Source organism: Phocoena phocoena, chromosome 6 (assembly GCF_963924675.1).
Source record: "Phocoena phocoena chromosome 6, mPhoPho1.1, whole genome shotgun sequence".
NCBI classification, from domain to species: Eukaryota; Metazoa; Chordata; class Mammalia; order Artiodactyla; family Phocoenidae; genus Phocoena; species Phocoena phocoena.
Window position 1 is genome coordinate 65,189,391 of NC_089224.1, and position 27,916 is coordinate 65,217,306.

General features: G+C 38.3%; 1 protein-coding gene across 1 annotated transcript in view; it reads left to right on the forward strand.

Annotated features, from left to right (window-relative positions):
• Positions 1–27,916, forward strand: part of PIP5K1B (phosphatidylinositol-4-phosphate 5-kinase type 1 beta) — a 329,448-nt gene that overhangs the window by 222,106 nt on the left and 79,426 nt on the right. The window contains exons 8-12 of the mRNA XM_065878752.1: positions 939–1,150; positions 2,475–2,558; positions 2,682–2,730; positions 5,771–5,855; positions 17,560–17,715. Coding sequence (XP_065734824.1) covers positions 939–1,150; positions 2,475–2,558; positions 2,682–2,730; positions 5,771–5,855; positions 17,560–17,715 — 586 coding nt within the window. The remainder of the gene's footprint in view (positions 1–938; positions 1,151–2,474; positions 2,559–2,681; positions 2,731–5,770; positions 5,856–17,559; positions 17,716–27,916) is intronic.

The window sequence follows — 27,916 nt, forward strand, 5'->3', positions numbered from 1 at the left end:
TCATAGAGGTACACACCCCATTCTCCTGAACCCCTCCTGAACACTCTTCCTCACTTGAAGGGTCCTGAGTGTCAAAGACTTACCCACACTCGGAAGCCATGTTGATGACCTGTCTCGCATCTCGACTGTGTCTCCGTCGTTTTCCTGTCAGAGCATTGCTATCTCCTTTGTCTGGCTGCATCCAGCTACTTTCAATTCTTTCTCTTTCCCACTCTTTGCTGAGTGGATAATTAAACAGTGAGTCCTGGTCTTTGTTGAGACCATACATGTAGAAAAGACTCGCTGCGGGGAACCGAATGATAACTTTGAAAGTCAAGCTTTGAAAAGGAGACCACTGAACTCTAGGAAGATGAAAGTTTATGAGAACAGATTTCAGACAAAAGCCCATTCCAGCTGAGTCTTCGTGCTGAGGAGGGTATACAGGCTTGTAGAGACCATTGGTTGTTGGTGTCTCTCCTCTAGTACCTAAGATGCTGGAGTTGACTGCCTGGGTTCAAATCCAGGTAGTGTGAGTTATGAGCTGTGTGATATTGAGAAAATTATATCTGTCTCTGTGTCTCATTTTTTTCATCTGTAATACAGAGATAATAATAGCACCTAGCTCAAAGAGTTGTGAGGATTGAATCCCAATGAACCACTTAGCACCTGGCACATGGGAAGTGTTCAATAAATGCTGTTGGTGAAACATTCATGGAGTGCTGAGGAAAGATGTGCTTATTCTATATTTACCTAAAAATACCATCTAGGAGCCATGGTGATAATCCTTACTGCACATGACCTAATCATAACCTCAAATGTTTTTATTTTGATTTTTCCTCTCTCAGCCACCCGCTGGGAGGCAAGCAAGAGCCGCGTGTCTGCATATCTCTCTGATTCTGTGCAGATGAGATTTACAAGCCATTTGAGTGACGGGCCTCCTTGTTCTTTCCCTTACTCAGGTGCTGGAAAGCTTCAAGATCATGGACTATAGCCTTTTGCTGGGAATCCACATCTTGGACCATTCCCTCAAAGAGAAAGAAGAGGAAATTTCACAAAATGTGCCTGATGCTAAGCGGTTTGGGATGCAAAAAGTCCTCTACTCAACAGCAATGGAATCCATCCAGGGTCCAGGGAAATCAGGAGACGGGATCATCACAGAGAACCCGGACACGTAAGTGCAGCGCTCTGCCCACACATTTCCTTGATCGTGGCAGCCAACGTCATTGGGTAATTGAGTGCAAGCATGTTCCCTTCATGGTGGCTCTTTAGGAATAGATTCCTACCTGGTGCTAAAGTGGATTAAGCCAGCCTTATTTCCTTTCATCCACGGATAACTAGATGAGTGGCAGTTTTTCGAGTTATTACCATTCTTTCACCCACATGGTTTCTTTTTTCAAATGGCTCCATTTTTTAACAATGGCTAAAAATGTTTTTATCCCTATTTACTACATATTCAAAACATCCACCACAAACAGGGTGAATATTCTTTGAATTTGAATAAACATGTATTTAAGCAAATACATGTTAGAACTTATGTCCGCAATTCAGAGCTTTTTATGTGCGTTAGAGGATTCTGTTTTCCTCGTCCTATACCCTGGCAGATGTGACCTCTTGCTCCAACGAGATGTGATAGTAACTGCAGGATTAGTTTGCATGTATAAAAAGTGCACATTGACTAACAGAAACAATTACAGTCAACCATTGCAGTAATTTTCTTTGGTTGTGTCACGTGTGTGTACTTAGCTGAGCAAGGAGACTGAAAGAAAGAAATCATTTCTCCAACAATGACTAAATCACAGGCACACTTCACTTTTATGAAGGAAATTCATACATATTAAAGATTTTTTTAATCCTTCCTATAAATCCATCTAAATGTCCAATACCTGATTAAACAAATTATTCTGTATCAGTATAGTGAAGTACTATACAGCCATTAAAAGCACATTAGCACTGAATATGAAGAAATGTTCATCATTTAGCAAGTGAAAAATTCAGGTTATAAAACATGATAAATTAAATAATAGCTTTTGTGTATTAATAAATATACACACACACAGGAAAGCTGTACCAAATGTTGATAGTGTTTATCTTTGCATCCTAGGAATGGATTCTTTATATATTTTTTCTTTGTGCTGTTCTATAGTTTATTTAAAAATCTCACAGTAAGTATATAAAAGTGTTGCATTTTTGATGAGCAGTATTTTGAAATACTTGAAAATTCTTGCTCTTGGTTTTAAAGTAGGAGTGATTTTTTAAGTGAATTCTTCCCATCCAGCTCTTCAGAATTGACAGCTATGGTGTTACTCTCCTTCAGGGGAGGTACGTCATTCTGGATTCCCAGGAAGACTTTAGCTGAAGCAAAAAAAAAAAAAAGATGAAGGGAGAGAGAGTCCAGGATTCTTAGAGACTACCCATTTTCATTTACAGTCTATTTATTAGAAATGATTTTTAACTTCCTATTCATATAAATTTTTTCTCTTTTGCTCTATTCACAGAATGGGAGGCATTCCAGCTAAAAGCCATAAGGGAGAAAAGCTACTTTTATTTATGGGCATTATTGATATTCTGCAATCATATAGGTAAGAAATTTGGGGAAGTAGTCTTTTATTATTTCAAAATAAATCAACGAAAGGTTCTGAAAATTCACCAAATGGGAGTGATTTTACATTCTTATTTTTATTTTTCTGTCCGTTTATGTTTAGGTTAATGAAAAAGTTGGAACATTCCTGGAAAGCTCTTGTTTATGATGGGGTAAGTGATTTATCATGATCCTTATTAAACTGTATATTTTTCTGATTTCTCAGAGACTTCAAGGTATGTCTAGGAAGCCGTGTCACTTGAAGAGGAAAGGAAACAAAGATCTTTGTAAACTCAGAGTCTCAGGCTAGCAGATTGGTTCAAATCTAAGAACAAAGACAACATAAATGTGAATAGCTCTTCAAATAGAGGCCATCCAGCCTGTGACTAGGTAGAGGCCAGGAAAACAAAATGAGATCTCGTTTTTATGTGCAATCTGCAGGGCCCAATTATGAGATGGTGAGAAAAAGGAGGAGACTTTTCATAGACACTGGGAAGACCAGTAGGGCGCTTGAACTCAAGTTGTCCCAAGACCAAGCTTCAGAGGGATTTGAACCCTACTTTGATGGTAAACAGCCCTGGGCTTGAACTCTGCGTTCAAACCACTCTACTAGCCATGTGTCCCAGACACATTGCTTGCTTGTCGTCTCTTAGCCTGGTTTCCCAGGTAGCAGAAGCCTAGTAATAGTACCTCGCACCTGCCTCGTAGGCTGATGTGAGGGTTAAATTAAATAATGCCCCTTAGTGTTCAACAAGATGCCTAACATAATAAGGACATAGGAAGGGAAAACTTTTTCGGTTGTGTTGGATTGATACATGACAAAGGCTGACTGACATGAGAATGTCTTTTGGACCCAGAAGTGGCATGACTGAAGAAAACCATCGGTTATCAAAGAGCAGCCTCTGTCTCTCTCTCTGTCTCTGTACACGCACATGCACGTGCACGCACACACACAAGCACACGAGACTTCCTATCTAGATGTTAAATTTGAACTTCCTGCTGTTGACAGAACATTTATGGCCTCAGCCTCCCTCAGTTAATAACTCAAAGTGACACTTCCAGAGAATATATTGGTCAAAGATTTGCTCACACATTTTTTTAAGACGTTAGCAGATGCTTTCCTTTGAAGCAAAGATAAATTATAGATGCTATTCTTCTCCTTTTTTGGAAAAGAACACCCACTTCCTCAGTTCTGTGGAAGACTGGGAATAACCTTTCAGCATGAAAGATCTGCATTTTGCCCACAGGCTAAGGAATGACCTTCGACAGAATGCACTTTTAAACAACAGGTTCACAAGTTTGTTTCTGAGAATCGAACTTGGGCTTATTATTCAAATCAAAGATTCTTTTTATGAAAAGGCCAAGATGGTAGGTTAATTTTTTTTCCTTCTAGCTGAGAAAAGTAGCAACTACATGAATGCCTCGAACATGGAAGGGAAAGAGAGTAAACACCCTCTGTTTCATTCTCCTTCTGTTTATTGACACAATTTCAATTCCCTGTTACCAAATGAAATTTGTGCTCTGAATGGCCTAGTCCTCTATTGGTCAGATGCTTCCAAGGAGCCCCTACTTTTGTCTAAATAAGTTATATCTTCTGTTTTGTGGTGTCTTTTTTTAATTACACAAATATATAATCAGATGCTGATTATATATTTGTGTAATTATAAGCAATAATTAAGACTTTTTTTTTTTCTTATTTTGTGGTAAGCAGGCCTCTCACTGTTGTGGCCTCTCCCATCGTGGAGCACAGGTACCGGACGCGCAGGCTCAGTGGCCATGGCTCACGGGCCCAGCCGCTCCGCGGCATGTGGGATCTTCCCAGACCGGGGCACGAACTCGTGTCCCCTGCATTGGTAGGCGGACTCTCAACCACTGCGCCACCAGGGAAGCCCAAGACTATTTTTGTCTTTTTACAAAAGTGCCTGTTCTTTAAACACTGTTTCTTCATACCAAGGAGAATCACAATCTAACTTCTCTTGGAAAACAAGAATCTTAACCATCTTGCATCCTACTTATTTTTAAATGATGGTACTTGTGAATTTGTGTCCACTTCCAACAGGAGCTGACTGAATACTGGGGAGAGTGCATGTCAAACCAGTGGGAAATTTTCCACCACATCTGCAGCATCACTGATAGTCTAGGGGACCATTTTAACTTGGCAAAGAGGGTTTCTCCATACTGTGTCCTTCGTAACTCAATCATTACAGAATTACCTTATGCCTCATGTAACACCCAGTTTCACAGATGAAAAGACTGAGGCACTGAGATAGTGTCTTTACCCAGAACCACACAGCTTTTTAAAATTAGAGCTAACACCAGAACCGGGTCTCTGGATTCTGGTCCAGTGTGTGTTTTTTCTTCTAAACCCATCATAGACACTTTATAGTATCTAAACGTAAATTTTTAGAAGTTTCCCTGTTGGACGCCATGAACCTGAAATCAAAATGGAGCACTAAATAAGCAAATTTACTATTTTTAGGAATGTGTATCTTGGATAGTTAATAAATGACTACTGAATAAACATATAGAATTAGCTCCTTCATCCATCTTCTTTCCTGGACTTGTAATAAAATGCCCCCTCAGTCCTTAAGACTCTTACCAAGCATGAGAGAATTAACAATTTAATTCAATTCAACTCTATCTAATTAGTAGATAAATTGAACATAACAGGGGTCATCAGTCAGCCTTGTCTCCTAGGAGTCTTCCCGGTGTCTACATACCTTATTATTGGGAAGTGAAACCAGCAAACTTTTTTTTTTGCCCTCTATCTCACTCTTACTTTAGGGCTGTTTTGCTCCTTTATGTCCCCAGTTTTTGTTCCTGACTGAAAGTGATATGTCTTTATTCCAGGTGACACTTGAGACACTGGCTTCCATGTTAAAAAATGGAATTTAAAAGCCCCTCATGGCACACAGTGGAACAAGGATCAGCTGTTTGGGTTTATGAAGCAGAGTCTTTGCTATCTCACCCCTGCCCCCTTAATGCTCTGTTTCACCATGAGTATCTGGAACCTCTGCTCAGATTGAGCCTTGTGCTTCCTGCCCCACCCCAGCTCCTGGGCACACAGCACGTGGGCATCACTCTTTTTTGGCTCCCAACATCCACACCTTCTGGTTAAGGACATTGGCTAACAGAGAGCCAACTGCATAGAGCTTTCCTCTAGCTTGAAACAAACTGAGAGGTAAACCTCTGGTACCTGATTTGTCTTTTCAGGACACTGTTTCGGTTCATAGACCAAGCTTTTATGCAGACAGATTTCTAAAGTTTATGAATTCCAGAGTTTTCAAGAAAATTCAAGGTAAGATTTTTATGAATTTCTTTTTTTTACCTTTAGCACTTACTGGCTGACTTCACTTTGTAAGATTTTTATTGGAAGAGTTAGGACTATTTATCTCCCAAAAGTGGTAATCACTTAGTAATTATGGTTAAGTATCCTAGCCAGGTATTTATTGATGCTGTAATCATTAAAGTCTAATTTTGTGCTGGAAAAAATTATAAACTGCCTAAAATCCAACCCTATAATATATTGGTTAAATACGTTATGATACAGTTAAATAATGGAATAATATGCAACAAATAAAAAATGATGTATTAAAGGTACATTTAGTCCTTATAGCTAGCTTCATTCACATATATATAGTTATTGGTCTGCATACCTAAATGCACAACGAAATTCTTATGGGATATATAAAAATGTTAACAGTAGTTATTCTCATGGAGTGTTCTCCAGAATAGACCATATGTTAGTCCTCAAAACACATTTCAATAGATTTTAAAAGATTGAAATCACGCAAAGTGTCTTTTCCAATCACAATGGAATGAATCAATAGAGTGAAAACTGGAAAACTCACAAATATGTGAAAATTAAACAACACACTCTCAAACTACCAATGGGTAAAAGGAGAAAGCACAGTGAAATTAGGAAAAACTTAGAGATGAATGGAAATGAAAATACACATTCCTAAAACTTAGAGGATGCTGCAGAGTCAGTGCTCAGAGGGAAATTTATAGCTGTAAATGCCTACATTAAAAAAGAAGAAAGATCTCAAATCAATACCCTAACTTTAAACCATAAGGACATAAAAAAAGAAGAGCAAACTAAACCCAAAGTTAACAATGGTCATTCCGAACCATGAGATTGTGTGGCATTTTCTTTTTCTTTACATCAATATTTATCAATTTTTCCAATGGATGTGTATTATTTATGTAGAAAATTTTTTAACTATGTGAAAAGGAAAGAGTAACCCTGTTGTTACTTATGTTATTTTATCATTTAGGTATTTTGTGGTCCAATTTCATAACAATTTAGCCACACAAAAAAAACTGAAAGAGTAGAATGTTCATATTTTGTATTTATATAAGACAGATTTTTTTCTTATAATATTTATTGGAGTTTTTTGTTAATGAAAGTAAAACAATTTCTTTTTTAAGGCTTTTTTTCCCAGCTTTATTGAGATATAATTGACATATAACATTATGTAAATTTAAGGTGTACAATGTGATGATTTGATGCACATATATATTGCAAAATGATTATCACAATTAGGTTACTTAAGACTTTCATCATCTCACATAATTACAAATTGTGTGTGTGTGTATGTGTTTGTGTGGTGAGAACATTTAAGATCTACCCTCTTAGCAACTTTCCAGTGTGTAAGACAGAATTATTAACTATAGTCTCCATGCTGTATATTAGATTTCAAGAACTTATTCATCTTATAACTGGAAGTTGGTACGCTTCGACCAATGTCTCCCCATTTCACCCACCCGTCAGCCTCAAGTAACAATTCTTCTACTCTCTATGTCTATGAGTTCAATTTTTTAGCACATGTAAGTGAGATCATACAGTATTTGTCTTTCTCTTTCTGGTTTATTTCACTTAGCATAATGTTGTCACGGTCCATCTATATTGTCACAAGTGGTGGGATTTCCTTATTTTTTTTCTATCCATTCATCTGTCAGTGGACGCTTAGGTTGTTTCCATGTCTTGGCTGTTGTGAATAATGCCTCAGTGAGCATGGAAAAGCAGATATCTCTTCAAGATAGTGACTTCATTTCCTTCAGATACATACCCGGAAGTGGGATTGCTAGTCATATGGTAGTTCTCTTTTTAATTTTTTGAGGAAACTCCATACTGTTTTCCATAGTGGCTGCACTAATTTACATTTCCACCAAGAGTGTACTAGGACTACCTTTTCTTCACATCCTCACCAACATTTGTTATTTTTTGTCTTTTTGATAATAGCCATTCTGACAGGTATGAGGTGATAGCTCATTGTGGTTTTGATTTGCATTTCCCTAATGATTAGTTATGTTGAGCATCTTTTCATGTATCTGTTGGCCATCTGTATGTCTTCTTTGAAAAATGTCTCTTCAGGTCCTTTGCCCAATTTTTAATCAGATTATTTGCTTTTGTTACTATTGAGTTTTATGAGTTCTTTATATATTGTGAATATTAACCCCTTATCTGATATATGGTTTGCAAATATTTTCTCACATTCTGTAGGCTGCCTCTTTATTTTATTGATTGTTTCTTTTGCTATGCAGATGTTTTTTAGTTTGATGTAGTCCCACTTGTTTATTTTGCTTTTGTTGCTTGTGCTTTTGGTGTAATATGCAAAAAGTCATTGCTAAGATCATTGTTGAGGAACTTTTCCCTATGTTTTCTTTCAGGAGTTTTACAGTTTCAGGTCTTATGTTTAAGTCTTTAATCCATGTTGAGTTAATTTTTGTGAGAGTAAAACCGTTTCGATGTAAAAATATTGGAAAATACAAAGAAAACCATAAAGATTAGTTGATATCTCACAACCCAGAAATATCCACTGTAAATATTTTTTCTTCCAGTTTTATTGAGATATAATTGCGATACAGCACTGTATAAGTTTTGTGCAGCCTAATGGTTTGACTTACATACATCAGGAAATGATGAGCACAATAAGTTTAATGACAGCCATCATCTCACATAGATACAACATTAAAGAAATAGAAAAAAGTTTTTCCTTGTGATGAGAACTCTTAGGATTTACTCTCCCAGCAACTTTCCTTTATAACATGCAGAAGTGTTCGTTATATTCACCATGTTGTACATCACATCCCTAGTGCTTATTTATCTTGTAACTGGAAGTTTGTACCTTTTGACCACCTTCGTCCAATTCCCCCTCCACCGCCCACCCCCAGACTCTGGTAGCCACAAGTCTGATCTCTTTTTCTATGAGTGTGTTTAGTTTTGAAGTATAATCGATCTACAACACTGTGTTAGTTCCTGTTATGCAACAGAGTGATTTGATATTTTTATACATTTCAAACTGATCACCACGATAAGTCTACTTATGATGCGTCACCATACAAAGATATCACATAATTATTGGCTACTCCCTACACTGTACATTTCATACTCATGACTCATTTATTTTGCAACTAGAAGTTTGTACCTCTTAATCTCCCTCACCTATTTCTCCCACCACCATCTGCCCAGCAGCTACCTATTTGTTCTCTGTATCTATAATTCTGTTTCTATTTTCTTACGTTTGTTTTGTTTTTTAGATTTCACATGTAAGTGAAATCATACAGTATTTATCTTTCTTTGTCTGACTTATTTCATTTAGCATAATACCCTGTAGGTCCATCCATGAGGTCACAAATAGCAAGATTTCATTCTTTTTTATGGCTGAGTAACGTTCCAGTGTGTGTGATCTTCTTTATCTATTCATCTATTGATGGGTGAGCACATAGGTTGCTCACATATCTTGGCTGTTGTAAATAATGCTACAGTGAACATAGGCATGCGTGTATCTTTTCTATTTAATGTTTTGTTTCCTTTGGATAAGTATCCAGCAATGGAATTGCTGGATCATATGGTAGTTCTATTTTTAGCTTTTTGAGGAATCTCCATACCGTTTTCCATAGTGGCTGGTCAATTTACCTTCCCACCAACAGTGCCTAAGCGTTCCCTTTTCTCAACATCTTCACCAACAGTTATTATTTGTCATCTTTCTGATAACAGCCATTTCTGTTGGCACCTCTGTGTCATCACTGGAAAAATGTCTATTCAGATCCTCCACTATTAATATTTTCACATACTTCCTACCATCTTTATTTCTGTCCTTTGTATATTTATATAAAACTGGTAGCATAGTGGTGTACAATTTTATGTATATGTCCTCTATTTTTCACATATTATAATATGAATAGTTTCCCATATCACTGTATATGGTACAAAGAAACCATTTAAAATTACACTACAACATTAAAATTATATGGGTATGCCATAATCTATTTAAGATTCTATCATTTGGACATTTACATTATTTCTCCTTTTTCTAACGAGTATTTTTGTGAACATGATTTTAGATAAATATGGTGTCCAAGCTTATGACTATTTCTTTTGGATAGATTCCAAGAAAAAGTACTAAGGGTTTAAAATGCAGATAACTGCACAGAATGATTATGCCACTCTAGACTTCCACGGGAGTCTGTATTCTTCTAGCCTTTAGCCAGAATTATTCTTTTTAAATTGTGCTACTTGGATAAGTAAAAGATGTTATCTGGTTGTTTTATTTTGTATTTCTTAAGTACTGGTGAAGTTCAACCATTATTCATGTTTATTGCCCATTTGTAGTTCCTTTGAGAATTGAGCTTTGTAATATTTGCTCGTTTACATTAGTGTTTATTATTTTTCCAAATGATTTATATGAACTCTACACGTCAAAGATATCAATCTCTTTTTTTAACCTTATTTCATTCTAAGAAAAACTTTTGTTTCACATTTGACTCTCTCAGTGGTATCTTGAAATTGGTCTCAAATTGAGACCACTACCAATTAAAATTTCTGTTTAAGGTCTTTTCTGCCTAAGATGGACCATAACATAGTATTTATTCAGCCTGCAATCCTGTGTGAATACCAACTTGGTTCAAATTTTGAAGGAAGATTTTCTGCCTCTCTTTACCCTTTGCCGTGGTTGAAAATCATGAGTTTCCTTGTGGCCCCTGGTAGGTTTATGGAGGATGTAACCCATGGGATCCAGGGTTTAGTGACGCTCCTCCATGAGATTCCCCATGTTGGGAGTTTTTGCTTTCTTAGTAGTGTATAAATTAATGGTGCAGTCAGTGGCGTCCTCAATTCCATGAAATATGGTGTGAGTTGTGAACCTTTCCAGTTTGTATAGTTTATCATGTTTTTAATGTAACAGGTCTTTTACTTCTCAAGTAGCCAAATCTATTTTTTTCCTATTTTGATTTCTTAGTCTACTTTTTATAGCATCTTTATTCAGGTATAATTCACATACCAGGAAATTCACCCTTCTAAAATGTGCAATTTGGTGATTCTTAGTGTATTCACAAAGTTGTACAAACATTACCACTATCTAATTTTAGAACATATTTATTACCCTGAAAAGAAACCCCATATCCATTAGCAGTTACTCTTCATTCCTTCCTCTTCCCAACCGCTGGCAACTACTCATTTATTTTCTGTCTCTATGGATTTGTCTATTCTGAATATGTCATATAAATGGAATTATACAGTATGTGGCCTTCTGTGTTTGGCTTTTTTCGCCTAACATGATGTTTTCAAGGTTTAGCCATCTTGTAGTACTTTATTCTTTTTACTGCTGAATAATATTCCATTGTATGGATTTAACACATATTGTTTGTCCTTTCACTGGTTGATGGATATTTGGGTGGTTTACATTTCTGGCTATTAGGAATAATGCTGCTATGAAAATTCATGCACAAGGTTTCTGTGGACATAAGTTTTCATTTCTCTTGGGTACATACCCAGGTGGGGAAACACTAGGTCAGATGGTAACCCTATTTAACATTTTGAGGAACTGCCAGACTCCTTTCCAAAGTAGCTACCCAATTTTGCAATCCCACCAGCAATGTATGAAGGATCCAATCTCTCCACATCCTCACCAACGTATGTTACTGTCTTTCTCATTTTAGACATCTAGTGAGTATAAAGTAGTATCTCAATGTGGTTCTGATTTGTGTTTTTCTAATGACTAATGATGTTGAACATCTTTTTATGTGCTTATTGACCCTTTATATCTTCCCTGGAGAACTGTCTATTCAAATACTTTGCCCATTTTTAATTAGATTGTCTTTTTATTGTTGAGTTGTAAGAGTTCTTTATATATTCTCAACACATGTTTCTGTTATCAGGTGTATGATTTACAAATATTGATTTAATTTATAGTATATGGTGTGAGGTAGGGTCCAAATTCATTCTTTTGCATGTGGATATCCAGTTGTCCCAGCACCATCTCTTCTTTTTTTTTTTTTTTTTTTTTTGCAGTATGCGGGCCTCTCACTGTTGTGGCCTCTCCCATTGCGGAGCACAGGGTCCAGACGCACAGGCTCAGCGGCCATGGCTCATGGGCCCAGCTGCTCCGTGGCATGTGGAATCTTCCTGGACCGGGGCACAAACCCATGTCCCCTGCATCTCAACCACTGCACCACCAGGGAAGCCCCCAGCACCATTTCTTGAATGGTCTCTTCTTTCCCCCATTGAATTATCTGGGTTCCTTGTTGAAAAATCAGTTGTCCACAAATATTAGGACTAATTTCTGGATTCCCCCAGGTTGGTCAAGAACCTGCCTCACATCCTGAGTCCATGCCTCCCTGAAGGTCACCACAATTTACTCAGTTACCCAAACCAGACATGCGGGCATCAAGCTTTGTCAAAGCCTAACCACCCACATGCAGTCACCAATACCTAGTCTCACCTGGAAATATCAAGAGTTCGTGCCCTTCGTCCATAGCACCTCTCCTAATTCAGCCATTGTGATTTTTATGGTTTTGGTTTGGGCTTTTTTTTTTTTTTTTTACATAAAGTTGTGGCCCTCATGTTCCTCTCTTACCTCCAGTCATATCCCCTTCCAATCCAATCTCCCCCAACCCCAGCCAGAGGCATCAATTTAAATCTCCTCTTGCTAATTTCCTATTAAAAACCCTTCCATGCTTAAAAAAAACTTTTTTTCTTAATAAAAACTTCAGTGTATTTCCTAGTACGCAAAATCCTAACTTCGCTTCTGAGTTCCTGTGTGATGTGGCCTCTCTTTCCCTAGCCGTGACTTTTCTCACACCCATTCCATGCTCTACCCTACCGTCAAGCCTCCAGCAGCTCTGAGTGCCCTGCAGTTACCCCTAACATTCCAGGCTGCCTCCACATCTGTACATGTTCTTGTCCCTTTGCCTGTAGTGATCTCCATCCTTCCCCTGGTCTTCCTTCACATCTCAGCTCAGATGATGCTTTCTTCACAGCAGTTACCATACTCTGCTATAGTAAGCTGTTGTTCTGTCTCCCCCACTTGACTTTGAGTTCCTGAAAAGTAGGGGCTGTGTGTGGTTCTCATATATATTCCCAGAAGCTAGCACATTTCCTGGCACATTGGAGGCCCTCGATCATTTTTTGATGAATAATTGAATGAATGAATGGACTTTTCATCTACTGCCAGCTTTTCAAAGGGTAGCCATTTAATTAGTAAAGTTGACAGTTTAAAATACAACTTCCAGATCCTTTATCAACTATGATTAAGTTAAAGCCCTTAATTCCTACAGTCATACTTTCCTTTTTTTTTTTTTTTCTGATTGTGAAAGTAATACATGTTTATTGTAGAAAGTTCAGAGGAAAAAAATACAGGTTGAATTACAGTAAGGAAAATGCATTACCCAGAGAAAGTCACAATTTAAACTTGGGAATCTAAATTTCCAAATGTTTCACTAAGCACATACACACACATTCACACACCTCTTCTGTTGTGATTTTATTTAAAAAAATAGTTTATTACTCATGTTAGCTAAGTTTTACTGCAGCAATAAATTAACTCTGGATTCTCAGTGGCTTAATAAAACAAAGATTATTCCTTGTTCAGACTTTCCCAGCACAGGTTGGCAGGGGGCTCTGTTCTACTCAGCCATTCAATGACAGGTATACTTTCTTTGTATGTGAAAACTTCCCCTCCCCACCCCTACCCCCAAGAAAACAGTACTTGGTCTTCAAGTTTCTTTTTTTAAATCATTTTTTTTAGCCTTCTTAAATCTGTTATCCCACCCCAGAATTGAGTCATGCTGTCAATGTAATAATGTTTGCAAAACCCTATAATTCTTTCTGCAAATACTAGTCACCGTAATGTTGGAACCTCACTGAAATTCTCTACCCAGATAATGTGTCTAGAGTACTAAAACTTAGTTTCCTGAAAGGAACAGAATAGTACTGATACATTAATTAATTAAAAATCAACTGTCCTAAAATTTCAGAACAATAGTTAATTCTTTCAACCAACATTTGAGCACCTATTATGTACCTAACACTATGCTCAGCATTAATAATATAGAAAGCTTTTCTTAAAAAAAAATTAAATTCCCTCGGTAACTTCATGGTCCGTTTTGGGTCAGGGATTGGGACATGTAAAAGATTTATAATGTAATAAAGCAGCTGTTAATAGAGTTTTTGCATAGGCTACTGTAGGTACACAAAGAGAGATAAAACCAATCTTCCCAAAGAGAGCTTCACAGAGAAAAGAATATTTAAATTAAGTCCTGAAACTATAAGCCAGTGTTTATTAGGAAGAGAGGCAAGAAGGGCATCTCAAGTAGAAGGAGCAGCATGTACAAAGGCCCAGGGGTAGGAATGAACATGGAGGTTCAGGGGATGGCAGATAGGTGAGCTGAAAAGCAGTCAAGGGTAGGAGCAGTTGAGTAGCAGGACGTAGAGCTGGAAATGGACACACGATACCTGTCACCGTTATTTAGCCAAAGACAAATCCAAGAGTTTCTGTGGACAAAAGAAAGTAACCAGCAGCCCAAACCATCCTTTGAGATTTTCCAGTCAAAACAATTCCCTGATTAGGTGCTCACCTCCTGGTGGCAGTAACTTTCCAAAGTCTCCACAGCCCAGCCAAGTCCAAACACAACAGCTATAGGCTCTGGAGAAGAATGAGCTTGGCTCTTTGCTTGATGTTTTATATATTGGCCAAAAACCACGCACATTTCCTCCAAGTGATAGAGTTATCAAACCTTACGAAAGGTATAGGTGCACATGATTAGATTTTTACAGAGTTGAAAACACACCCTGATGCCAATGATTGACGTCAAACCTTTTGAAACCGACTGAATCCAATTGCCACAACCCAATCTCTGGTATAAAAAAAAAAAAGTCACAACTTGAGTTCACATTTGTAATCCATGAAATTGTTGTTTGGAAAATAAATGATCTCCCCAAATATGAAAAAAAAACAAGTCCCTGAGGTATTCGATTTCTGCAAGATTCAAGTCCTTATCCACTGAATGAGCCTCAGATAATTCCTTTAAGGAAGATTGACCATTTAAGACAAAAGTAAAGGCTTTCTTTAGGTGCAATCTGGTCCTGGCAGGGGTTTGTTTTGGGGTCTTCTCTGCTGTTCATTGTATGTGATGCTGATAATGAGCAAAGAGCTATTTCTTTGGGGGGATCTTGGCCTTTGGTCCATGATAAGCCACAACAAGTACAGACAGTTGTCTGAGCATCTTCCCCTCATTCACTCTTCCATGATGCTGCCAACATTCTTCTGATCCTGGTTGCTTCTCAGTTTAGAGAATTAGCACTGACCTAAGAACCACGCAGTTCTCAAACCTTTTGGTCTCAGCGCCACTTTACACTCTTAAAAATGACTGAGGACCCCAAAGAGCTTTTATTTATGTGGATTATAGCTGTCTGTATTTAACCTATTAGAATTTTAAATTGAGGAAAATTTTAAATATTCTTACAAGGTAACAATAAAAAAAATTGCATGTTAACATACGTCAATATTAACAAAAAAGTAAAAAAATTCTAACAAAGTAATTATGAAAAATAATTATGTTTTCCAAAACAAATAATTGCTTGGGAAAAGTGGCATTATTTTGTATTTTTTCAGATCCCTAATTCTGGCTTAATAGAAGACATCCAGACTCTCTTGTATGCTTCTGAATTCAGTCTCTGTGGTGATACCACAGCTCATGTAGCATCTAGAAAACTCAGGAAAGAATGGGAGTGAGGAAGATAAATAACTTCTTAATACTGTTAAGAAAATAATTTTAACATCACAGACCTTCGAGGAGAATTTCAGGGATCCCTAGCAGTCCCTGAACCACATTTGAGATCCTCTGAGTTAGAAATTTTAAAACACAGTTGACCCTTGAACATCACAGGGGCATTAGGAGTGCCAAAGCCCAACACAATGGAAAGTTCACATGTAACTTAGAGTCGGCCGTGCACATGTGTGCTTTCTCAGCATCCAAGGATTCAACCAACCCCAGATCATGTGGGACTATAGCATTTGGTATTGAAAAAAATCCATATATGAGTGGGCCCACACAGTTCAAACCTGTGTTGTTCAAGTACTAGATTCAAACCTGTACTAGATTGAAAGGTGAGAGTTGAGAGTTTATGAAAGCTAGCAGATAGAATATTAAAGCCAAAGCCAGCGTATGGATAATTACTTCACACCTGTAAAGCAAGTGTGACCACTGTTTTGATGAGATGAGGAGTTTAAAAAATGACACATTTGGTCCACTTATTTGCCACTAAAATCCATTTGATCCGTTTTTAAACATTCCAAGTCTCCTCCCCTCAAAGAAAAACAAACTCTAGTTTTATCTTATTCCTCCCTCACCTTAACCAGAAAATAGGATGCCACAGAGCTAGGAAATGAACCACCAGTTAGGCAACGTCAAACAAAGACACCTGGGATTTCATGGTTTCTAGCTCTGTGACCTTGAGCAGGTCACAGTTTCTCTGCTCTCAGTTTCTGGACCTGTAAAAGAGCCTACCTCCCTCAGATGACCACCTGGATAGTTTGAGATAAGGAATGTGGCTGCTGGCTTCCAAATTCTCAAGGCTTCTAAAATGTTATTGATTACAATTATGTTATTATGCTTATAAGACTGCTCACGGGACACATAAACCTTCCCTTCTCTTTAAGTGGAGAGATTGCCCTCTATTCTTTCCTCATTTGTGTGTCCCAAAGTCCTTCTCCAATTAAGTTTTTGCAAGCTGCTGATGGGATGCCCCTGATGAGCCGTGTAATCTAAGCTCTGAGATTCCCAAGGCTGAACACAATCACTGTAATGCATCTGCTGTCAGGTTATCCCTATATGCAAACCTCCAAAGGAAGAGAGACACTGCTAACACCAAGTTCAGGGGAAAGTGTAAAGAGGTCTCAACCTCCCTCTCCGTCTCCCCTCCAAGAAAATTCTCCAACAGTGTTGAGCAAGAAGAATGATTGCAGCATGGAGAAAATATACATGGGGATGGTCTGGCTGCAGCTGAAGCAGCTCCCACTGACATATCAGAAGTAAAGTCCCAGCCTTCAGTGAGCGTGATTGATGGTGAAGTACACTTGCCTTGGTTCAGGTTCCCAACACACTTCAGAAGTTATACAATGCCGTCTGGACAAAAATCAGGAGTGAATTATACATCTGGAGTAACCATGACCTAGAAAAGACCCAAAGGCAGGAAATTTCAGTGGAAAGTCACTGAAAGAAAAAAGCAACCAGAAGTAACTTGGTTAAATTGGGTAACATGAGTATTAAAGATTAAACATTGGCATGTTTAGAAATTCCCAGTCCCAAGGTAGTAAAACTGGGGTCATGAGAATTCTCCTTACTTTACCATCTGTGCTTATCGACCCACTCAGCTTCTTCCCAGCCCTAGAAAAACATTGCTTGGAGGAGGAAATATAATTCTTCAGCAGCATTTGAATTTCACCTCAAATAAGACTATATTTCAACATCTGGAGAGATATATCAATCCAAATTTATTCTAAGCTATTCTGATTTAAGTCAAATCATTTTGGACAAATAAAATTGCCAAAACATAATATCATCTCCCTTTCCTCATGTATATAAAACAAAGCATATTGCATCCTACTGAAATAATGACTAAAATCTTAATAAATCATGAGTAAAATTTTAATTTAATAAATAATATATTCATGTGGCTTTACAATAACTATAATTGTCTCTCCTTTTCCTTCTTCTAGCTTTGAAGGCCTCACCTTCTAAAAAACGGTGCAACTCCATTGCCGCCCTGAAGGCAACCTCACAGGAGATTGTGTCCTCAATTAGCCAGGAATGGAAGGATGAAAAGCGTGATTTGCTGACCGAAGGGCAAAGTTTTAGCAGCCTTGATGAAGAAGGTAAAGACATGGAACTTAGAAAAAGAAGAAAAGATAAAAGTTCTTGTGATTTTACTTGTATAAGTAATGTAAACTCACAGTAGAAAAATGAGAAAGTACTTTCTCTAGGAAACAAAGTCTCTTAACTAATTTTTAAAATGACGTTTACAGTATGACACAGTTAATGTAAAATTTTTATAACACATCAACAATACTGCATATGGTTTACGGTAAAAAAAATTAAAACAGACTAAAAAATTCAGAAACAAAGATCTACAATCCCACTACCTGAAGGTAACACATCTGAAGGTTTTGGTGTTTTTACTAGTAGACCTTGGTCTGGGCTTGTATATATATTTTTTTCAGACATACACACACATTATATACATATACATACATACGTACACAATGTAACAGTGAATTACCAATTTATTTAGGTCCTCTTTAATGAGTTTAATAAAAGTTTTATAATTTTCTCCTGGCATGTCATATATTCCTACCTTTTGTTAGATTTATTTCTCAAATGGTTATAGAGATAAAGACATATATATGTATTTTCTGTCTTTTCAGGTAATGTATATATATATATTTTTTTTTCTTTTTTAAATGACAAAAATGATTTAATGGAGCGGCTGGGATTTCTGACAAATACCAACCTAAAAGGCCAAACAAAGAGTCATTCCCAAGAGCATCAACTTTGCAGGTTACCCTTGATTAATTTCATCAACCGCCCATCAGAAATCTGTTGCAAAGGCTCTGATGGCAGATCACCATTTGGGCAGACCTTTGGAAAGAAAGCCTCCCGTTTGCTCTGGCTCAATTTCTGCCTGCATCAGGGAACCACAGAAGTTAAATCTGCACTCAGTAAAAAAGGGCGTGTCTGAATCTCAATGATACTTGAGTGTCTGAGAGAGACTCTGTTCTCTATTTCTATTTCACAAAGGACCCATAATGCATGAAGCTGACAAAGCAATGATTAAGGCTGAGCTTCCTATAGCCTCAAACAGTGTTGCTTAAATTGGGGATTTGGGGAGGCCACCAAAATCCCGCCCAAGTGTTGACCTTTGGCAGAGTTTCTCTTCAGCACCACCCTCTTCTCTTTTTCCCTGGTGCTGGGGAAGGAGTCTTGGGCTTAGAATGATCTGACATACATTTATTGAGTGCCTACTATGTGCCAGGCACAGTTTTAGGATCTTGAAATTTGGCTTCAAATCCAAGATCCACCAGTCCTAGCTATGGACCTAGCTGTGGACCCTTAATATCTGAGCCTCACTTTCCACATCAGTAACTGGGGCTGATTGTGCTACATTCTTCATGGGGATATTTTGATAATTCACGTGGATAATATACAGCATAGAACCTGGCACAAAGTAGGTGGGCAATAAGTGTTGCATTTAATAGGATCTCTTTCCAATACCCCTGGAAAACTCATGCCACGTTGGCACCTTTCGAGACTATTCAAAGCTGCCCCATCCAGGTGCTCAATATTCTGAGACAGTCCAACCACTATCAAACTTTTGCATTAAAGAACATTCTGGAAAACGAATACAATACATCGTTACTATTATTTAAAGAATGGCTTAATAGGGCACCTTCCCAGAAGTGTTTAGGTTTAAACTCCACTCATCCTTTTTTTTTTTTTAACATCTTTATTGGAGTATAATTGCTTTACAATGGTGTTTTAGTTTCTGCTTTATAACAAAGTGAATCAGCTATACATATACATATATCACCATATCTCCTCCCTCTTGCGTATCCCTCCAACCCTCCCTATTCCACCCCTCTAGGTGGTCACAAAGCACGAAGCTGATCTCCCTGTGCTATGCAGCTGCTTCCACTAGCTATCTATTTTACATTTGGTAGTGTATATATGTCCATGCCACTGTCTCACGTTGTCCCAGCTTACCCTTCCCCCACCATGTCCTCAAGCCATTCTCTATGTCTGCATCTTTATTCCTATCCTGCCCCTAGGTTCTTCAGAACCTTTTTTTTTTTTTTAGATTGAATATATATGTGCTAGCATACGGTATTTGTTTTTCTCTTTCTGACTTACTTCACTCTGTATGACAGACTCTAGGTCCATCCACCTCACTAAAAATAACTCAATTTCGTTTCTTTTTATGGCTGATAATATTCCATTGTATATATGTGCCACATCTTCTTTATCCATTCATCTGTCGATGGACACTTAGGTTGCTTCCATGTCCTGGCTTTTGTAAATAGTGCTGCAGTGAACATTGTGGTACATGACTCTTTTTGAATTATGGTTTTCTCAGGGTATGTGCCCAGTAGTGGGATTGCTGGGTCATATGGTAGTTCTATTTTTAGTTTTTTAAGGAACCTCCATACTGTTCTCCATAGTGGCTGTATCAATTTACATTCCCACCAACAGTGCAAGAGGGTTCCCTTTTCTCCACATCGTCTCCAGCATTTATTGTTTGAAGACTTTTTGATGATGGCCATTCTGACTGGTGTGAGGTGATACCTCATTATAGTTTTGATTTGCATTTCTTTAATGATTAGTGATGTTGACCATTCTTTCATGTGTTTGTTGGCAATCAGTATATCTTCTTTGGAGAACTGTCTATTTGGGTCTTCTGCCCATATTTAGATTGGGTTGTTTGTTTTGTTGATATGGAGCTGCATGAGGTGCTTGTAAATTTTGGAGATTAATCCTTTGTCAGTTGCTTCATTTGCAAATATTTTTTCCCATTCTAAGGGTTGTCTTTTTGTCTTGTTTATGGTTTCCTTTGCTGTGCAAGAGCTTTTAAGTTTCATTAGGTCCCATTTGTTTATTTTTGTTTTTATTTCCATTTCTCTAGGAGGTGGGTCAAAAAGGATCTTGCTGTGATTTATGCCATAGAGTGTTCTGCCTATGTTTTCCTCTAAGAGTTTTATAGTGTCTGGCCTTACACTTAGGTCTTTAATCCATTTTGAGTTTATTTTTGTGTATGGTGTTAGGGAGTGTTCTAATTTCATTCTTTTACATGTAGCTGTCCAGTTTTCCCAGCATCACTTATTAAAGAAGCTGTCTTTTCTCCATTGTATATTCTTGCCTCCTTTATCAAAAATAAGGTGACCATATGTGTGTGGGTTTATCTCTGGGCTTTCTGTCCTGTTTCATTGATCTGTATTTCTGTTTTTGTGCCTGTACCATACTATCTTGATTACTGTAGCTTTGTAGTATAGTCGGAAGTCCAGGAGCCTGATTCCTCCAGCTCCATTTTTCTTTCTCAAGATTGCTTTGGCTGTTCGGGGTCTTTTGTGTTTCCATACAAATTGTGAAATTTGTTGTTCTAGTTCTATGAAAAATGCCATTGATAGTTTGATAGGGATCACATTGAATCTGTAGATTGCTTTGGGTAGTATAGTCATTTTCACAATGTTGATTCTTCCAATCCAAGAACATGGTATACCTCTCCATCTGTTTGTATCATCTTTAATTTCTTTCATCAGTGTTCTATATTTTTCTGCATACAGGTCTATGGTCTCCTTAGGTAGGTTTATTCCTAGGTATTTAATTCTTTTCGTTGCAGTGGTAAATGGGAGTGTTTCCTTAATTTCTCCTTCAGATTTTTCATCATTAGTGTATAGAAATGCAAGAGATTTCTGTGCCTTAATTTTGTATCCTGCTACTTTACCAAATCCATTGATTAACTCTAGTAGTTTTCCGGTAGCATCTTTAGGATTCTCTATGTATAGTACCATGTTATCTGCAAACAGTGACAGCTTTACTTCTTCTTTTCTGATGTGGATTCCTTTTATTCTTTCTCATCTCTGATTGCTGTTCCTAAAACTTCCGAAACTATGTTGAATAGTAGTGGTGAGAGAGGACAACCTTGTCTTGTTCCTGATCTTAGTGGAAATGCTTTCAGTTTTTCACCATTGAGTTTTTCACCATTGAGAACAGTGTTAGCTGTGCATTTGTCATATATGGCCTTTATTATATTGAGGTAAGTTCCCTCTATGCCTACTCTCTGGAGGGTTTTTATCATAAATGGGTGTTGAATTTTGTCAAAAGCTTCCTCTGCATCTGTTGAGTTGATCATATGGTGTTTCTCCTTCAGTTTGTTAATATGGTTTATCACATGATTGATTTGCATATATTGAAGAATCCTTGCATTCCTGGGATAAACCCCCCTTGAACATGGTGCATGATCCTTTTAATCTGCTGTTAGATTCTGTTTGCTAGTATTTTGTTGAGGATTTTTGCATCTATGTTCATCAGTGATATTGGCCTGTAGTTTTCTTTCTTTGTGACATCTTTGCCTGATTTTGGTATCAGGGTGATGGTGGCCTCGTAGAATGAGTTTGAGAGTGTTCCTCCCTCTGCTATATTTTGGAAGAGTTTGATAAGGATAGGTGTTAGCTCTTCTCTAAATGTTTGATATAATTCACCTATGAAGCCATCTGTTCCTGGGCTTTTGTTTGTTGGAAGATTTTTAATCACAGTCTCAATTGCAGTTATTGGTCTGTTTATATTTTCTATTTTTTCTTGGTTCAGTCTCGGAAGGTTGTGCCTTTCTAAGAAGTTGTCCATTTCTTCCAGGTTGTCCATTTTATTGGCATATAGTTGCTTGTAGTAATCGCTCATGATCCTTTGTATTTCTGCAGTGTCAGTTGTTACTTCTCCTTTTTCATTTCTAATTCTGTTGATTTGAGTCTTCTCCCTTTTTTTCTTGATGAGTCTGGCTAATGGTTTATCAATTTTGTTTATCTTCTCAAAGAGCCAGCTTTTAGTTTTATTGATCTTTGTTAATGTTTCCTTTTCATTTATTTCTGATCTGATCATTATGATTTCTTTCCTTCTGCTAACTTTGGGATTTTTTATTCTTCTTTCTCTAATTGCTTTAGATATAAGGTTAGGTTATTTATTTGAGTTGTTTCTTGTTTCCTGAGGTAGGATTGTATTGCTATAAACTTCCCTCTTAGAACTGCTTTTGCTGCATCCCATAGGTTTTGGGTCGTCGTGTCTCCATTGTCATTTGTTTCTAGGTATTTTTTGATTTCTTCTTTGATTTCTTCAGTGATCTCTTGGTTATTTAGTAGTATACTGTTTAGCCTCCATGTGTTTGTATTTTCTACAGATTTTTTTCCTGTAATTGCTATGTAGTCTCATAGCATTGTGGTCAGAAAAGATTCTTCATATGATTTCAATTTTATTAAATTTACCAATGCTTGATTTGTGACCCAAGATATGATGTATCCTGGAGAAGTTCCATGAGCACTTGAGAAGAAAGTGTATTCTGTGTAGAGAATGGACTTGAGGACACGGGGAGGAGGAAGGGTAAGCTGGGATGAAGTGAGAGAGTGGCATGGACTTACATATACTAACACATGTAAGATAGATAGCTAGTGGGAAGCAGCTGCATAGCACAGGGAGATCAGCTTGGTGCTTTGTGAGCACAGAGGTGGGATAGGGAGGGTGGGAGGGAGACTCAAGGGGGAGGAGATATGAGGATATATGTATATGTATAGCTGATTCACTTTGTTATAAAGCAGAAACTGACACACCATTGTAAAGCAATTATACTCCAATAAAGATGTTTAAAAGGAAAAAGTAATAGAAAGTGCATTCTGTTGTTTTTGGATGGAATGTCCTACTAATATCAGTTAAGTCCATCTTGTTTAATGTGTCATTTAAAGCTTGTTTTTCCTTATTTATTTTCATTTGGGATGATCTGTCCATTGGTGAAAGTGGGGTGTTAAAGTCCCCTACTATGATTGTGTTATTGTTGATTTCTGCTTTTATGGCTGTTAGCACTTGCCTTATGTATTGAGGTGCTCCTATGTTGGCTGCATAAATATTTACAATTGTTATATCTTCTTCTTGGATTGATCCCTTGATCATGATGTAGTGGCCTTTTTTGTCTATTGTAATAGTCTTTATTTTAAAGTCTATATTGTCTGATATGAGAATTGCTACTCCAGCTTCTTTTGATTTCCACTTGCATGGAATATCTTTTTCTGTCCCCTCACTTTCAGTCTGAATGTGTCCCTAGGCCTGAAGTGGGTCTCTTTCATATGTACGGGTCTTGTTTTTGTATCCATTCAGCCAGTCTGTGTCTTGGTTGGAGCATTTAATCCATTTACATTTAAGGTAATTATTGATATGTATGTTCCTATTACCATTTTCTGAATTGTTTTGGGTTTGTTATTGTAGGTCTTTTCCTTCTCTTGTGTTTCCTGCCTAGAGAAGTTCCTGTAGCATTTGTGGTAAAGCTGGTTTGGTAGTGCTGAATTCTCTTAGCTTTTGCTTGTCTGTAAAGGTTTTAATTTCTCCATCGAATATGAATGAGGTCCTTGCTGGGTAGAGTAATCTTGGTTGTTAGTTTTTCCCTTTCATCACTTTAAATATGTCCTTTCACTCCCTTCTGTCTTGCAGAGTTTCTGCTGAAAGATCAGCTGTTACCTTATGGGGATTCCTTTGTATGTTATTTGTTGTTTTTCCCTTGCTGCTTTTAATATTTGTTCTGTGTATTTAATTTTTGAAAGTTTGATTAATATGTGTCTTGGCATGTTTCTTCTTGGATTTATCCTGTATGGGACTCTCTGTGCTACCTGGACTTGTTTAAGTATTTCCTTTCCCATATTAGGGAAGTTTTCAACTATCATCTCTTCAAATATTTTCTCAGTCCCTTTCTTTTTCTCTTCTTCTTCTGGGACCCCTATAATTCTAATGTTGGTGTGTTTAATGTTGTCCCAGAGGTCTCTGAGACTGTCCTCAATTCTTTTTTCTTTATTCTGCTCTTCAGTAGTTATTTCTACTGTTTTATCTTCCAGGTCCCTTAACCGTTCTTCTGCCTCAGTTATTCTGCTATTGATCCCTTCCAGAGAATTTTTAATTTCATTTATTGTGTTTTTCATCATTGTTTGTTTGCTCTTTAGTTCTTCTAGACCCTTGTTAAACGTTTCTTGTATTTTCTCTATTCTATTTCCAAGATTTTGGATCATCTTTACTGTCATTATTCTGAATTCTTTTTCAGGTAGACTGCCTATTTCCTCTTCATTTGTTTGGTCTGGTGGGTTTTTACCTTACTCTTTCATCTGCTGTGTGTTTCTCTGTCTTCTCATTTTGCTTCACTTACTTCGTTTGGGGTCTCCTTTTCACAGGCTGCAGGTTCGTAGTTCCCGTTGTTTTTGGTGTCTGTCCCCAGTGACTAACGTTGGTTCAGTGGGTTGTGTAGGCTTCCTGGTGTAGGGGCTAGTCCTTGTGTTCTGGTGGATGAGGCTGGATCTTGTCTTTCTGGTGGGCAGGACTGCATCCAGTGGTGTGTTTTGGGGTGTCTGTGACCTTATTATGATTTCAGGCATCCTCTCTGCTAATGGGTGGGGTTGTGATCCTGTCTTGCTAGGTTCGCATATTGTGTCCATCACTGTAGCTTGCTGGTCAACGAGTGGAGCTGGGTCTTACCGTTGAGATGGAGATATCTGGGAGGGCTTTCGCTGCTTGATACTATGTACAGCAGGGAGGTCTCTGGTGGACCAGTGTCCTGAACTCGGCTCTCCCATCTCAGACGCACAGGCCTGATATCCGGCCGGACCACCAAGACCCTGTCAGCCACACGGCTCAGAAGAAAAGGGAGAAGAAAAGAAAGAAATAAAAAAATAAAATTATTAAAATAAAAAATTATTAAAAATTAAACAGTAATAAAAAAAGAAAATAAATAATGAAGGATCAACCAAACCGAAAACAAATCCACCAATGATAACAAGCGCTAAGAAGTATACTAAAAAAAAGAAAAAAGACAGAACCGTAGGACAAATGGTCAAAGCAAAGCTATACGGACAAAATCACCAAAAGAAGCATACACATACACACTCACAAAAAGAGAAAAAGGAAAAAAATGTATATATCTATATTAAGAAAAAAAAGGAAGAGAACAACCAAATCAATAAAAAAAACTATCAATGATAATAAACTCTAAATACTAAACTAAGATAAACATAAAACCGGAAACAAATTAGTTGCAGAAAGCAAACCCCAAGTCTACAGTTGCTCCCAAAGTCCACTGCCTTAATTTTGGGATGATTCATTGTCTATTCAGGTATTCCAGTGATACAGGGTACATCAAGTTGATTTTGCAGATTTAATCCACTGCTCCTGAAACTGCTGGGGAAATTTCTCTTTCTCTTCCTTCTTCACACAGCTCCTGAGGTTCAGCTTTGGATTTGGGCCCGCCTCTGCATGTAGGTTGCCTGAGGGCGTCTGTTCTTCACTCAGACAGGGCGGGGTTAAAGGAGCAGCTGATTCGGGGGCTCCGGCTCACTCAGGTCGGCGTGAGGGGTACAGATGCAGGGCGAGCATGCGGCGGCAGAGGCCGGCGTGACATTGCAACAGCCTGAGGCGCACCGTGTGTTCTCCCGGGGAAGTTGTCCCTGGATCATGGGGCCCTGGCAGTGACGGGCTGCACAGGCTCCCAGTAGGAGAGGTGTGGATAGTGACCTGTACATGCACACAGGCTTCTTGGTGGCTCCAGTATTAGCCTTAGCGTGTCATGCCCGTCTCTGGGGTCCACGCTGATAGCTACGGCTCATGCCCGTCTCTGGAGCTCGTTTAGGTGGTACTCTGAATCCCCTCTTCTCGCACACCCCGAAACAATGGTCTCTTGCCTCTTCGGCAGGTCCAGACTTTTTCCCAGACTCCCTCCCGGCTAGCCGTGGCGCACTAACCCCCTGCAGGTTCGTGCCGCCAACCCCAGTCCTCTCCCTGCGTTGCGACCAAAGCCCGAGCCTCAGCTCCCAGCCCCGCCCACCCCGGCGGGTAAGCAGACAAGCCTCCCGGGCTGGTGAGTGCTGGTCGGCACCGATCCTCTGTGCGGGAATCTCCCTGCTTTGCCCTCCGCACCCGTGTTGCTGCGCTCTCCTCAGCGGCTCTGAAGCTTCCCCCCTCCACCACCCACAGTCTCCACCCACGAAGGGGCTTCCTAGTGTGTGGAAACCTTTTCTCCTTCACAGCTCCCTCCCACTGGTGCAGGTCCTGTCCCTATTCTCTGTTTCTGTTTTTCCTTTTTTCTTTAGCCCTACCCAGGTACATGGGGAGTTTCTTGCCTTTTGGGAGGTCTGAGGTCTTCTGCCAGCATTCAGTAGGTGTTCTGCAGGAGTTGTTCCACATGTAGAAGTGTTTCTGATGTATTTGTGGGGAGGAAGGTGATCTCCATGTTTTACTCCTCCACCATCTTGAAGGTCTCTCCCCAGGTAGTATATTTTTAAGGTTTGGTTTTTCTGGCTGTTTGTTGCTACTGCATAGATCTCACATCTTTTTTTCTTCCCTTCTTACTTGCTAACTAGGACTTCTGGTAGAATGATGAATAGAAGTAGTGATTGTGGGCGGCCTTGCCTCATCCTGATTTTAAAGGGAATGCTTCTCATGTTTCACTGCTGAGAAAGAATTTTGCTGTATTTGATGCCCAGAATCAAGTCAAGAAAGTTTCTTTTTATTCCTAGTTTCTAAAGTTTTTATCAGGAATGAGTGTTGCATTTTATCAAATATTTTCCTCTATTGAGTTGATCATTTGGATTTTCTCTTCTAATCCTATAAGAGGAAGTGACATTTTAGATTTTATTATCAGTATATTCTTTTGGGAATGCCAACATCTCCCGAAAATTTCTTTTATTTCCTGTAGAAGATTAGACCTCTTCTGGGCTTTTGCTTTTCCTCAGTCTTCAGAATAGTGTGTTCATCCTTTTCCCTTCTGCAGCACTTTTCCATATCTGCCATGTTGGGTTTCTTTCTCATCTTATAAACCAACTTTGATGCAGATTTGGTGATTTCAGCTGGAGTTACTGAATTGCCCTTGCTCCTCTCTCTGAGTTGATGGCTCCAGTTTCTGACAGGCATCCACCTCTTTCCCTAAACTTCCCTTGCATTGGCATCTCCCTACCACACTGCCTAATTTTCTAGGATACACTTATTTTTAAACTGTGATAGTTAAACTTTCAAATAGTGTGGTCAATATGACTTCTATCAGCTATACCTCAATAAAAATGTATATATTGCTTCTAAAGTTTAAGCCATGAGTCCAGTTGTTAATCTTAGGGTTAAGTATAATAAATACACTACACAGCATCTAGAAAGTCTGGAAACGTAGGAAGCAGTGCACAAATTATGCTTTTTTCAGCTGAGCTATTGGACTCATTGCTTTAGATCTAAAGGTACTTCACCAGAAAAAGTCTCTGAAGGTTGAATAAAAACCTATGGAGCATATTCTTTGAAACTGTT